At 27.1% G+C, this 15,468-nt stretch overlaps 2 protein-coding genes across 6 annotated transcripts in view; one reads left to right on the top strand and one right to left on the bottom strand.

Moving 5' to 3' along the window:
* Window positions 1-15,468, top strand: part of LOC126903643 (uncharacterized) — a 46,494-nt gene that overhangs the window by 683 nt on the left and 30,343 nt on the right. Inside the window, exons 1-2 of one of the 5 annotated variants that reach the window (XM_050681983.1) lie at window positions 6,003-6,938; window positions 10,885-11,469. In XM_050681983.1, coding sequence (XP_050537940.1) covers window positions 11,163-11,469 — 307 coding nt within the window. In that variant the 5' untranslated portion in view covers window positions 6,003-6,938; window positions 10,885-11,162. Of the gene's footprint in view, window positions 1-6,002; window positions 6,939-10,884; window positions 12,156-15,468 lie in introns of those variants that run through there. The other 4 variants (XM_050681988.1, XM_050681985.1, XM_050681982.1 and 1 more) reach the window with 4 other exon arrangements.
* On the bottom strand, window positions 631-4,217 carry LOC126903655 (dual specificity phosphatase 21). Its single transcript, XM_050682011.1, has 3 exons — window positions 4,059-4,217; window positions 3,758-3,992; window positions 631-998 (listed from the first exon to the last, which is right to left on the bottom strand). Exons 1-3 carry the CDS (start codon window positions 4,157-4,159, stop codon window positions 789-791), a joined length of 546 nt encoding a protein of 181 aa, XP_050537968.1. The 5' UTR covers window positions 4,160-4,217; the 3' UTR covers window positions 631-788.

The following is a 15,468-nucleotide window of genomic DNA, read 5'->3' as shown; positions in this document are numbered from 1 at the left end:
GTAAGTTGTCTTCTTTACCCCTCGCTACTGGAATGTTAAAGAATTGTGTGAAATCTATATATAAAAAAAAAATTAATCGAAATCTAATACATAAAATTTTTATCATAAATTCTTAAACATGCATTATTTTTAATTATTTAAATTTAAAAAAAAGGTTCGTTTTCATTCGCTTTATACATGTGGGTGCTGTTTGATCTATAAAATAATAGATATTCATTGTCAAAATTGAAATAAAATGTTTGTAATATAGGGAACTCCATGGTTTAACGGTACACATACTTAATCAATTTTAACCAACATGTATAATGGGGTAAAAACATTTGCAACTAATATGACCCTATTAAAATTATATCAGTTTTTCACCTTTGTACAACAAAAATAAAATATTTTGACAGGCGGTGGTTTTGACATAATCATTTTTTAAATAAGCAATGTGGCGGTTACGGTAAAAGGTGATTTTATTTTTCTTTTATGTTTTCTACGCACGGGTCCTGATAAATGTTAAATGGTAGGTAGACAATATTTTTAACATAGTCGCTGCGGCCTTCCCAACAATAGAAAAACAATAATGATCCTGTTTACAATTTTATAACTGGATGAAGGATAGTTACAAAGTAAAAAACAACACAATGAATAGCAACATCTGTTCTATTTTTATACTTATGTATACACATAACATTGTAAATAGTTTCAATAAACAAAATTTTTATTAAATCAAAGAAAAAACATTCTTAAAATAAATCTATCTTAAAATAGTAAAAATGGAATGTTGTTATGTGTACGATATGTTAAACATCCGCATATTTTTCTTCATATTTTATAAGCTGATCAATAAAACCCCGATTGGGATTTATACACGGCCTGCATTTAGCTACATGCCGGTACGCTTTGTTCATGTCCATTCCACGATATTTGATTAAGTACGCTATGCAAAAGGTTGCCGATCTGCTCACTCCAGCCGCACAATGTACAACTGTTAGTCCACCGTTCAAATATTCCTAGAAAATAATAAGTTGGTATTCGCTTCATTTTTAATTGAAAATAAGATCCAAAAAAGTTCATTAAATTAAAAAAAAATTTTATGGCAACTAATTAATAAATAAAGGACTATAATATTAAATAACAATCATGTTATTCAACCATTAATCAATACATTATAATAACTAGTAAATAATGAAACATTACATGGAATTAATCTTAGTGTATTGATTAAAGGAATAATTTTATGGTCTGTAATTATTTTTTTAGACGTTTTACCGTATAGTGTTAAATTTTGATACTCATTCTTAACTGAACCTACGATTTGTATTAACTATTTTTCATTTTAACTTTTTATTTAGTTTACTATAACTGTATATTTTATTAACTATAAATAGTTTATAAAATATCAAAGTAATATAACACATCAAACTAAAATTACAAGTACGATTTTTGTTATCAAATAGTGTTCAACATCTATTAATTATTGAACACTGATATTTTTAAATCTGTTTCATACACAAGAATAGATTAGGCGCAACAAATGTTTTTCTTGGAATGAATTACGACTCCTAAACACCACCTGCACGGCCTTACGTAGAAATACAAATGCGTTTGCTGTTTTTCCTTAGTTACTACCCAGTCAGTGCACATTATAATATATATATTGGTTATAATACACTTAAATGTTTATGAGGTTTGATATAATTGTAAAGTTCTTAAAATAGACCAGTGAACTTCTTGTTTGTGTTATTAACGTAATAATATTTGTTATTATTATCTGTTTCGCAATTTCTGGCCAAAATACCGTTGACAACCGTTTTTCGTGTTATTAACTAAAGGCGGGGCTTATTCTTCATGTATTTTTTTAACTATCATGTTCCTGTCAAGGCTTTGTAGTTTGTCGGCCAGTGGTCCACGCAAGGTACAACTTAGCAAATACCGGGAACGGCGCCAAACGAAATATTTTTGTTCACCTTTGGCATACCAATTTTTTATAGTAAATTAATATCTGATTTGATTGAAAGTCTTCCGTGTTATTTAAAAAATATTAAAAAAATTTGACTAATATTATCTCAGCCTGAAAATTTACAGCGATGAGTAGTTTTTTAAAAATACATTTATCAAAAAATAAATTTATAATTAAGGTTAAAAAGAAGGAAAAAGAATCAGGTAGTGTATTCCTGTATATAGAGCATACGTTTTTCATTACAATTTTAATTGTAATGTTATAAAATATTTTCAACATTCATCCCTTTTAACTTATAAAGGTGTTTTTTTCAAATTGCAATCATGCATAAGAAAATAGAAAATGATAAAATTAAGAAAATGACTGGTGAATAACGTCGTTTGAATTAGTATTTCAGAAGTTATGAACATTATTATATCTAGGAGGCGTGGGTCCACTTCGAAATTTTACTTCAAAATGGTTTAGTTTTTATAATTATATTTATATACTTAATTTTTTTAATAAAATTAATATGGGAGTTTATTTTACTTTTATTTCAAACTCAATTGTTTTAGAAAAGTATTATTGTAGGTAGATTCTTTAATAAACATAAATATTTAAATGATGCAAATGGAGCTATACTTGAAAAAAACATTTAAATATACGTTTTACACCCACATCGGATATATCTTCAGAAACGTAAATTACAACACCTACATGTTTTTTTTTGTTAAAAAACACTACAAGCTGAGAATAAATAGTACTAACCCCTCAAAACTGTATGTGATCATCACTTTTCATACAATGGTATACAAGGGGTAAAATGAATTTATATACGAGGTAAATACCTCTAGTATTCACTTATTGTCGGTCTATAAAATTAAAATTAGAATTTAAAAATACTTATTATTTAGTTTCAATAAAAGTAGTTATAGAGTATTATCAGGATTAGGGAATTTTGATTTTTAATTGAAGTCTTTGAACATATCCCCATTCAAAAATGATTATACTATAAAAACTACTATTTAACCATAAATCTATTAAACTATTTACTAGTCTATAAATAGACTAATTAATAACACTAATTAGTTATTATAATGGCCTCATAGTATAAAATATATAACCTAAACGATACCTATGATTAGGGGTTCCCAGGTTTACATTATATTTAGGCTTCACTACGTGTATTATAAAAAAACACATCTATAAAATTTTTTTCCTTACGAATTACGACAATTAAAATAATTTGAATTCTAGGAATTTAACAATTAGGTATTTATTTAATTTACACGATTAAAAATAAAAAATTTAGATTGATTTATGATACATATAAGTTAAATTCGGCAAATTATTTAATTTAGCCAGTCTCTTTCTGGAAATAAATAACTAGGTAGTTTATAATATTTTATTTATAAAATAAATATTATAAAATATAATATTTATTTTTTATGAAGTAAAGTATAAACACTAAAAAACTTCATTATTTTCAATCATTATTATTAAGGCTGAGATTTTCTAGTATTTATATATTTTGCTTAAATTATTCTAAATATATCAATATATGAATAACCTTTTTTAAAATTTAATTTATAATTAAACTAACTAATAATTTAACTAGTAAATAAGTAAATAAAAGGACCATTTCATGAATACTTTTATACTTGGACGTTCTATTTACATATTATGAATTTTGTTCATACTTGGGTATAGATTCAGTAAAATATAAAAAATTCTTATAGTCTTTAGCCCTAACTAACATCTGTCAATTTAAGTTAATTTAACTTAGATAATTATAGACATATCATGCATCAAGTAATAGTCTTTTTTTACCTGGTGTATGAGATCAACGACCTGATCAATATGTGGTCGCAAGTTTGTTTGAGGATTGTCAATTACTTGAATCTTATGGTATTTCTTTACTGTATCGGGAAGAGGCGTATCGGGTAATTCGCCAGCACAGTTTATGAGACAAGTAGGCCTTAACATATTTACGGTATCTTTGTCAGTGTAAAGAGATAAAGCTCCACAAAGTGCTAGTCCTGGACATATATACGACACACTCCATCTATAAAAATGACACTTGTTTTGTATAGCTGTTTTGAAAGAAACACATAATATTTAAACTACTTACAAATCTGATTTTTTCAAGATGATATCCCCATTGATCGGTACACGAGACTCGCATTCAGTGGAAGGAGGCACACACCTTCCTATCACCATCGTTCCTGCCATGCTGCTCGAAATCGCCTGTTACAACAATGTCGATGGACTTGAGCTTTTATCTGGCACGTTAACTCGGTAAATCGCAGCGGCGCGCTCGAGCGGGCAAACATAGAAAAGTGTTACTACTCCCCCGCATTTGCATAGCTCTTGTTGATGTTGTTATTATTATTTAAAATATCTAAATGTTTAGTTGTTCCTTGGCAGGTTTAATGTTTTACTTTGGGAAAATTTCGTAATAAGGTTGGTAATGAGAGATAACAAAACGTTGTGCTTTTGTGTTCATATTTTTAGAATTACCAATAGGTTTCAAGTTAAAAATTATTTATCGCTAAATTATAATTGTAAGTATTTAACTTCATAATGTAAAAATACAGACGCATAATTTATGTTTAAAGGTATAAATTTGAATTAAATCATTTTTGAAACTCTAATATCGCACTTGCAAAAAATGCGTACAACTAGATATTATAAAGTAACTGAAAATCATTTTTTTTTAATTGAATGAATAATTATATGGCCAATTTACAACATAAAGGGTTGCATAAGAAGCATTGTAAACAAAATGTAAATCTTATTATTCAAAAACAAAACATAAAATCTCTGTATATTAAAGCAAGTCAAAAGGAAGTTATAACTTCCTACTCTTGTCCAATTATTTCTATTAATAGTATATGACTGGAGTTAGTAAGAGTATGTGATAAGTCATAAAAAAGCCATCTCTAAGTAAAAATCCTAGTTACGCCACTGTATTAAAGTAAACGAATCGTGTTTACATACAATTATGGAAAAAAAAAATTATAAGTTTAAGATAAATTGGTCAATAAAAATTATAATTGAAAATTATCATTGGTCATAAAACCCTAAGAAAATTACTAGTTTACCGATGTAGGCGATTTTGAGGTGCTCTATATTCGTTGCGAGCTTATAGCGAACACTTATAATGGACCGTAAAGAATGTGCCGTGTGACTAAAATTAGACGGCGGCAATGTTCTCTTCATAGCGGCCTCGTCCGACCTATGGCCTGACATTTTTAAAATATTTTCGGAGTGACCAGTCCGTGTTTATCAGTTAATGGACCTTATTCAGCCGCTTTCTTGTCGCAATAATACTGTGTTTAATCTAAATGCCAATGAAATATTATAAATAACTTATGTTTAATTTGCCGAATTATTTTTATAATGTTATTGCACTAAGTAACAGTTTATAATTTATTAAATTAAAGTACATAATATTACTATTATTTAATAAAGTAATGAATATATATTCATGGGTACATATATTTTTTTGGAAAAGGCTACATCAACAAAGACGCAATATTGAGGCCTAGGGTGGTCTAAATCCCTCAATTCTGCCACAGCTTTCCAAAAGTTATAAAAATTGCATGTTAATTTATATAGAAATATTTTTAAGGAGTGGAGAAATAAGGTTAGATGCTCAAACGTATTGTGTCAAATTGTTCCTATGTATATTAATCTCATTATTTTTACTTTAATTTGTTTATTAATTGAAATATTTTATTGATAATTGAGCTCCCTAAGCCCTTTTCTTATCTATAACCAGCTACTTGTACTAACTTTAATTTTATCTAACACAATGGTAATATTGTATTCCAACAATAAACTTAAAATTAAATAAAATCTTTCTTTTTGTCACTTAGAAAATTAGCAGAAATATTATTGTTGTAAATATATTAATAGTTGTTCTTTATTGTTCAAATAAAGTTTTGAGACACAATGACAATAAGGACAACCTTATAACTAAAATGTTAATTAACGATCGAGTAGTAGCGTAACTAGGGAATTAAGGAATTTTATTTAATTTTTTGAATTATCATATGCTTTTATTAGCGCCGAAGTCTTATATTGTTAATAAAAATAATTGGCTAATAGGAAAGATTGTAATATACATTAGGGCCAATGTAACCACACCCCTGGTCACACCACTGACTAAGATTATAATTTGGCAGAAGAGTGTTAAAATATCCCTCATCATTAGTGTTTAAGACACCAGGAAAACAAAAACATTCGGGGATTGCAAATGAGAAAAATAACTAATCTAATATATTTAGCCAAACATAACAAATATGTGGATCAGTGGATTATTAAGGTGAGTTTTGGGATTTGATCCCCTTCTCATTAATATAAAATAATGGAAGTGGGTGTATTGGAGGGGGTGAAGCTCTTCACTACTCTACGTTCTGAAAGCAAGATATATAATAAGCTCCAACGTTTAAAAAATATCTAAATACGCCACTTGTGTGAATGAGAATCAATTTTGTTTATAGAATTAATTCTAGTATTGCTCTAGGATTTTTAAATTTTCATTCAATTATTAAATGCTTCTTAATTATTTTCTAAATTAAAAATGAACTTTTTTTTTTTGAAATATTGCGTTTATTGTTATTTTGATAACACGAGTACATTTGTGGTGTCATATACATTAATTTACAAATAATTGAGCGGTGCTGAATTTGATCAATGATTGGCTCTAGGTATCAAAATTTTATCAACTTTAAACACAAAATTTTACATGGGTTGATCCAAGTGTAATTATAGTTCTTAATAAGTGCTTGGATGGTGCGTGTGTTTAATTAATAACTTCGAAAATATGTCATGCAGGGTTTTTTGGTTCAATCAAAGACGGTTGTGGGTTGGTACAAAACCTCAATGTATTGTAGAATCCCAAGTGCACAGGTTTAATAGCAAAAAATTATATGTATATACCAACAAAATCGATCCAATGAAAACTGAGAATATTCATAGACGACATAAAAAAAATCACATCATGGTAAATGTAATATTTTCTCAATTCCGTATAATTGTTATTTTAAAGACTGAAAAATCATGTCTGCTCTTAACTAGTAATACAAATATTTTAAGACGTTTTTGCAGAAAAATATAGGGTGTATCTGTGTCATTAGCATACGATTTAATTTTTCGAATCTAGTGATATAATTTTAAGGGAATTTTTTTTATTAACGGTGATATTAACCGTTTCTAATATTTTTATAATGAATTTTATTCATTAATTTTATATAATTATTTTCAAAAATAAGTTATATGACAAAATCACTTGTAATGAATTTGAGAAATATTAACACATAATATTAAGAAAATCTATAGTGTACTTTGTCTAATTATTCGCCCGTGACCGATGAATTTATAATGGCGCCTATACGTTATAATTTCGTTGCCAAAATTGTGTTAGTAATGGGACATGAATTACTTTGAAAATAATACAGCGACACTCAGGAATGCTAACACATAAATCTAACAAAACGACTTTTCTTTTCACGTGTTATGTTTCCACTAGCATCTTTCATATCCACCTACAGAAAGTTACAGTTCACGATCCACATCTTTGTTTATTAAAAATCAACAAATGCGCATCAAAAAATTAACGAAAAAATAATATAGGGCACAGTAGTATTTTTAAATCTGTTTTGTTAATTTAAGTGCACAATATGTTTTAATCTTAAAAATCTATAAATATCCATAAAACATTTTATATGTTGTAAACAATTAATCAAACCCAATCCTACCTATTTATTTAATCATCAAATTGTTTATTGAGTTCATATGCCCAATCAGAGGCATGCTTAGGAATAAAATGTAGGACAGGCTTAGATTTAATTATTATAATTTGGACAGGGGAGTTTTGATGATGTTTTATTTTTTGCATTATTTGAGAATGAAAAACATTTTATGGGTTTTGTGCCTAAAGCTGGCTTTGAAAACAGTATAGGCCTGCTATCCACTAAGCACGCCACTGTACTCATTGAGTTTAAATATCTACTGAGGTCATTAAAATGTTATGTTTTTTAATATAAAAAAATTAATTTTCATAAAATAAACATTATGAGTATGGGGCCAAACGAGCTACCCGCAAGTTTTTAAACTATGGTTCAGACCTGGTTATGTATGTTTAAATGTGCCATTAAAATCTAACTGTAGTAAAAAAGGTAAAATTATACTTTTTATCCAAACCCCGGTATTACTGATCTTACTAACCCCTGANTTATACTTTTTATCCAAACCCCGGTATTACTGATCTTACTATCCCTTATACCATTTTTGCATTTTTAGTTTTATTTATTTAATAAAACTATTAGCTATTAACCTAGATAATATTATGATTAATTTTGCGTATAATTTCCAATAAAAAAACAATTTTCGTAAAATTAAGTTTGTATTTCTTGGCTTATAAATACCGGTCAGGAAATAGCATTGACCTCAAATGGACCGTTAAAATAATATTATAATATTGTAAGTTGGGTAATAAATTGTTTCCGCATAATATATAATATTATTAACTCGAACAATAAATTACTAGCTATTAATAATATTACATTTTCTGTCCGTCAACAACGTCCACTGTACTACATCATTTAGTTACTAAACTGATAATGACGATAAAAAAAAATAGCATTAACATACTGCCAAATGACCAAAAAGAGTTAAAAGTTTATTAATTGAATCACAGGCATTTTTGGATTGTAGCCACATAAAAAAACAACTAAATATTATTTTCTTAAGAAAATTAACATTTCTATCACAATAGATCAACATTAATATAACCAATTGGATAAAGGGATGTTTACTTAATCTGTCGTCAATGTTAAACACACCGGTATGAATATTTCTGTAAATTTTGTCACAAAGAAAAACTGTACCTTATCGTTTAATTGCCAACAAACAGATGTAATAAAAAAACCTTGTGATATTGCTATGATTTATATAAATAAATGCACAAATCAATTTAATGTAAAAAAAAATGTGTGCCAAACCTTGATTTAAAAATATTGTACTGATATTCTAAGACTAGTATTGTGATTTTGATGATGTCATTTTAGAGATAATAATAACTAATAATTTATTATTATTCCATTAACAGCCAATAACGGGTATTCTTATGAGGTATACTGTCAAAATAAAACCAAAATAATATAATAGCATCAGATATCCATTTTTAAAACTAAATTTATTCTATAAACATTAATCAGATTTAAGTGAAAATAGAATTTTTTTTGTACAATTATCTAGTACTCGATAAAATATTTTGTCCAAGGCTGTGTCTCACAGTCCGGGTCAAAATAGAATTTCAAAAAAATATAAAATTTATTAAAATACTTTGTTATTTAAATGTTTACACTTTTCTGTTTGACCTTTATATTATGTATATTATTTTTTTTTCATAATATTGTAAATCAAAAAAGTTTAAAACATTGTATGGGTTGCACTAATTTATTTTTTAATAATTGTTATTCATCGGAACTATAAAAAATAATTTTATTTTTAATTTACCAAAAATTTAAAACATTTTTAAGATGGCCTTTTTGTAGAATAGATTTAAAATTATATATATTATTAATGTTCAGTAGTAATTTTTTTGTAACATTTTAAAGATTGTATATATTTGATTTTTTTTTTCGATATTAATAATTGAAATATCTATGGAGGCGAAATGGACAGACGGAAACGAAACTATTTCACACTATGTGAAAAAATTAAGCTATACTTCTATAATTTCCACGCTTCTGTATATTTCCTTTACCTTTAAATATCGGGACCATAACACTATTCTTCTATTCTTTTTGCATTTTCCCTTTTAATAAGATTTTATTAAAAAGGGTTGGCCAACCTTATCCTAACCTTTCACTTGACACAATCTTCCACATCATCTACATTCACATCAGTCGTCCTCATATCGCATTCAATAACATCCCTCCATCTTATTTGGTATTCCTCTACCTCTTTTTTCTTTATTATATGTGTTTCAACATATATCAATTAATAAAAAAAAATTAACGTAAACTTATGACTAGATTAAAAGTTATTTGAGATGTTAGCAGATACTGTGCTATTCTGTACAAGTGATTAAGTTAGAATTTATTGGAGAAGAAATGATTGATATCATTCCTGTACATAACACATAAAATATACACAAGTGTTCAAAAAGTAAAGAAACGGGTCATTTATTACAAACAATGAAAACAATAGAAACCCTTTCCTTACTTGCTGATACTCTAAATAAGATGTTTATAAAAATTGATAAAGTTTTCTTACTTTTTGAACAGCTGTGTACTACGTTATAGTGGCGGTCAAATAATTTTGCCTTGAGAAAGGACGAAAAACTTTTATGATAAAAATCATAAATTTTTTTTCCTAAATATTTCTTCATGACATGTTTAAATGAAAGTCAGTTATCAATTAACTTGAATTTTAGTATTTTTTTTATGATGAACATTTTCACCAGTCATGTGTACAGGTCTACCCTACGCTATTATATATCCAAATAGTTTAATTAGATCATCTGGCGCTTATCATCATGCTAGATAGATGGCGAAAGAAATTAATTGTTTGAAAATTTTTCTTTTTCGAGATTTATTTGAACTAACTGATAGCGAACGAGTTAGCGTACGTGATATTTGTGTATTATTAGTTCCATTTTATTTAAAATATTGGTTTTCTGCAAGTAATGCGCTTAAAGCTCTGCTTTTAGATTTAAAGCGCATGCAAAATCTTTCTAATTTTAAGGATATCGACAAAGATATAAGTGCAGTAGGACTTAAAAAGTTTAGTAATCATATGTGGTACCTCTCACCAGAAAATGTTTTAATGGAATTTTTTGATGATAAAATACCTATTAAAACCTAAAGTCTGATGATAATATTATTAGAAAATAGAAATAATGAAAATATAAAAAAAATACCAAGAAATACATATTTATTTAGGTGTTATTCAATACCCTACAAACAACAAGAAAAGAAAAAAACCATCAGACTACATTGAACACGTAAACCTTACTTTAAAAAAACTCATGAACACGTCATTGATATATTAATGTATGAATAAAATAATGGAAACGATATTTAGTTTCTAAAAAATGTAATATTAAAAAGTTACAGTTTTCAATAATTATTAAAAAAGTAACGTATAAGTAACGCAAGTCACGTTTTCAATACTGTATTATAATTAGTTTTATAAAATTACTATTGTCTGTTACACTAAAATGTTAATTCAAAACAATAATTTAAGTATGATATTAAGAGTATCTGTAGTGTTATTTTTCTTACAAGTGAACCATAGTGATTCACTCGATACTGGATACAAGGATAATCAATTGAAGTGCGTCGAAAATGTTAAGCTTTTAAAATGTTCCTATTTATTATACGCTTTGAACTATATGCAAGTAGCTAGATTAGAAATACATCATCCAAATTTTAACTATAACAAAGCATTTTATATAAATCCATGTAATTATAATATTATTCAATGTATGATTTGTACGCTTCATGGTTTAAAATTGGTTGAAATAGGTTCTTTGTGGTTATTAAACATGTATATAGGCATTGTTTGTTCCCTATTTAACAAATTACCAAAATCAATTGAGCATCTAAATACATACCTTAAAGACACTCATGATATTGTAATAGACGCATTAAAATCTGAGATTTCATCCATGAAATGTAATAAAGAAGAAAATAAATTTTATGTGGACGAAAAGAATTTAAAACAATTGGATAATTGCTCAAGGAAAGATATATCTAATTACATGCTTGAAAAATCGAAAATCATGAGCAATTTCATTTTGAATAATACTGAATTATCTGAAAAAGACTTAAAGAAGTTCACAAAAAGAAATATTTTAATTAAAGATATTATACATAAACGTACCAAAAGTAGTCGCTTTTTGTATAAATACAATGTGCAAGTTAATTGGGGACGTATCGAAAGAAGTACTTTGCTGCAATTGCATGAAAATTACGAAAATGCACATAGGATTGATTGGGGAAAAAACAAATTAAATAGTATTCAGATATACTACGAATCAGTTTTTAGCTTCTTAAAAGTCATTATGTTAAGATTAACATGGAAACATTTCTTATACGTTAATAAACAACAAAATAAATCTATTAAGGAATGTTTGGTCGATAAATGGATAGCAATACTAATTGAGTTTGGGATGTATTTACATTTAAAAGAAGATGATTTTATTTATAAGGTAAAAAACACAATTGTAACACAGAGAGATGTTGATGATTACCTCCTTAAATCATATTTAAACACTTTATGTTTGGATTTAGGGTGCAATGCATTAAAAGAAATGAAATTAGACGGCAAAGAACTCGTCTCTAAAAAATCCATCGAAAATCAAACAGTTCACAACGAAACAGAGTTGGAAACTGTTAACTATTATAGTTTAGTCGGTGCTGAAATTTTTATTATTGATATAAAAAAATTATTTGTAGACAAAGACTTTAATGTTATTAAGTCATTTATGGATTTTGCGGATAAAAATAAATTGTTTGATAAAATTGAGAAAAAAATAAAATATGTATTTTCATTGTCTGATGTATAATTGTTTAATTGTCATTGAACTGCTTGTTTTACTGTAAATAGTAATTATAAAATTTTCTGACTGCATATTAATCTTTACAATACCATTTTTTTTATTTAATGATGTCAATTTCAAATGTGCAATTTTAGCTAAAAGTTATGGTAATAAATTCATTTTTATTTTTTATAAACTTTCATGTTGATAATAAAAAACCCAGCACAGTGGGGTGGTAGCATAGTGGGGTCGTGGCATAGTTAGTTCCAGTATAGATGATATCTGACAGTGATTAAAATCACTATCATAAGAAACGCTTCGATGCAAATCTGTAGATAATGTTTCATTTAGAAAAATTGGTGGATTATTCCAAAAGCAACATCAACTCTTATTTCTTTAATTATATCCTGATTAGTAGTACTTTGATTTTAAAATATAATNTTTAATTATATCCTGATTAGTAGTTCTTTGATTTTAAAATATAATATATGAATAAATACTAATTATAGTTTTTAAATTCAGTATGAAATTGTGAGGCCAGCTATGATGAATGGTTCATAGTATTGGGCGGATGATAAGAAAATAGAGCAGAGAATAAGTGTAGCAGATATGAGAATGCTTAGTTGGATGAGTGGAGTGACTAGAGAAGATAGGATAAGGAACGAGCATATAAGAGGAAGTATAGGTGTTGCGTCAATCGTGGATAAGATGACAGAAAATAGACTTAGATTGTTTAGTCATGTTATGAGGAGTGAAGAATTGGAAGCTGTAAGAACAGTTATAGAAATGAATGTTGAAGCAAGAAGAGGTAGAGGAAGGCNAATGTTGAAGGAAGAAGAGATAGAGGAAGACCAAAAAAGAGATGGAGGGATGCTATTGAATGCGATTTGATGACAGCTGATGTGAGCGTAGAAGATGTGGGAGATCGTGTCAAATGGAAGTTTGGGATATAGGTGGCCGACCCCAAGTAGTTGGGATTAAGGCAAAGAAAAAGAAAAATATTACCAGATATTCCGGTGGCAATTGACATAATATGATTGTTGTTTTGGAATGTACAATTTAGCGTTTAGTTGGGTTTAAACAATATAGCGTCAAATCAATTACCTACTCTATCGGTTGTATCTCAATATACTGATACAATAAATAAATAAACTCACACATAAACAGTGTATTACACACATATGCATTTATAACATTGTGTCTCCNCATACACACATATGCATTTATAACATTGTGTCTAATGTAAGTATAACATGATAAAAAGTAACCGTAAAATGAAAAAAATGGAATATAAATTTTAGTACTCATATTAAATTTAATGTAACTCGACAAATATTTGTTTAAATGAAAAAATATAAGATAATTTTTTTGTTTATAATTGCCTTTTAAACAACTCTTGTACGAAAATTTTTTTTGTAAGTTAAATATTTTTTGAGAAAATTAAAAAAGCTCATATTTTTGAACTTTTGNTTTTTTGAGAAAATTAAGAAAGCTCATATTTTTGAACTTTTGCGAGGATTTAAAAAAAAAGCTCAATTCCAATCTTGAGGACTATTAGTATGTCATTATACATATTTTAATTCAACTTTTAAAAAAACAAAATTTGGTTGGGAATTTTTTCCGCAATTTTTCCTTTGTTGACTGGCCTAAATGTCAATTTTAAACTTGTAATTGCGTTAAAAGTTATGGTAATATATTCAATTTTTTTTACTTTAAACTTTCATAAATCTTTATCAAAAATTTTTCATCAACTTTAAAGAACCAAAAAAATAAATTTTACCAACTCGGCAACCGTACGTTGGTTCAGTCGGTTGAAAAATTGGCTATTTAAGCTAGTTCAAATTTCAAAGTTATTTTTCCTAACTTAAAAGAAGCAAATAAATTTAAATAAGTTTAACTTTCTATGCTATATTAATTTTAATTTATATAATATTTATGAAAATCTGTACTCCCCTTGTCAGGTATTTTAAAATAAAATAAAAAACCCAGCACAGGGGGGTCGCGGCACAGTGGTGACGTGGCATAGTTGGATCAAGTATAATGATATCTGACAGTGATTAAAATCACTATCAAAAAAAAACGCTTCGATGCAAATCTTTAGATAGTGTTTAATTTTAAAAAATTGGTGGATTATTCCAAAAGCTTCATAAACTGCTAGTTCCTTATTAATATCCTGATTAAGACAAAGTATGTCGAATAAAAAAGAGATTATTAGAAAATAGTATTTCCCATAAAAAAATTATATTGATCAATACACTTTTCAATAAGTTATAGCATTATAATGTTAAAAATGTAAAAAATAAAATTGAGAATTTTCACACAATAATAGCATTTGGTAGCCATTTTCACCATGAAGATAAAATAAAGTCCGAAATTTTTTTTTTCCATGATAAAGTATATTACATTAGCTTTAATTTAAGATATATATAAAAGTGTCAGACTTTCCGGAACACTTTCAAAATTTAAGTTGAAAAAGTCAATTTTTTGTGAAAAAGTTGTCATTTTGAATCCCCCCCTGTAGGCAGGTAAAAAGTCAGATTTATAAAAAAAATATACCAAATGATAGGTAAAGACATCATGCATCTACAAAAAAAAGAATTATATTGATCCATACATCTTTCAAAAAGTTATAGCATTATAAAGTTAAAAATATAAAAAAAAATTATTTTACAAAAATCGTAATTTTTTATTAATTTTGATGTCTGTTTTCATCATGAAGATAAAATAAAGTCCGAAATTTTTTTTTACGATTATAAAGTATATTACATAAGCTTTAATTTAAGATATATATAAAAGTGTCAGACCTTCCGGAACATTTTCAAAATTTAAGTTAAAAAAATTAATTTTTTGTGAAAAAGTTGTCATTTTAAATCCCCCCTTGTGGGCAGGTTAAGGGTTAAATTTATGAAAAAAATATACCAAATGAAAGGTAATGATATTATGCATCTATATAAAAAAGAATTATATTGATATGTTTATTTTT

Source organism: Daktulosphaira vitifoliae, unplaced genomic scaffold (assembly GCF_025091365.1).
Source record: "Daktulosphaira vitifoliae isolate Bord-2020 unplaced genomic scaffold, ASM2509136v1 Scaffold_4, whole genome shotgun sequence".
NCBI lineage: Eukaryota > Metazoa > Arthropoda > Insecta > Hemiptera > Phylloxeridae > Daktulosphaira > Daktulosphaira vitifoliae.
Note: the sequence above shows the minus strand (reverse complement) of the source record. Positions and strands in the feature narration are given on the sequence as shown.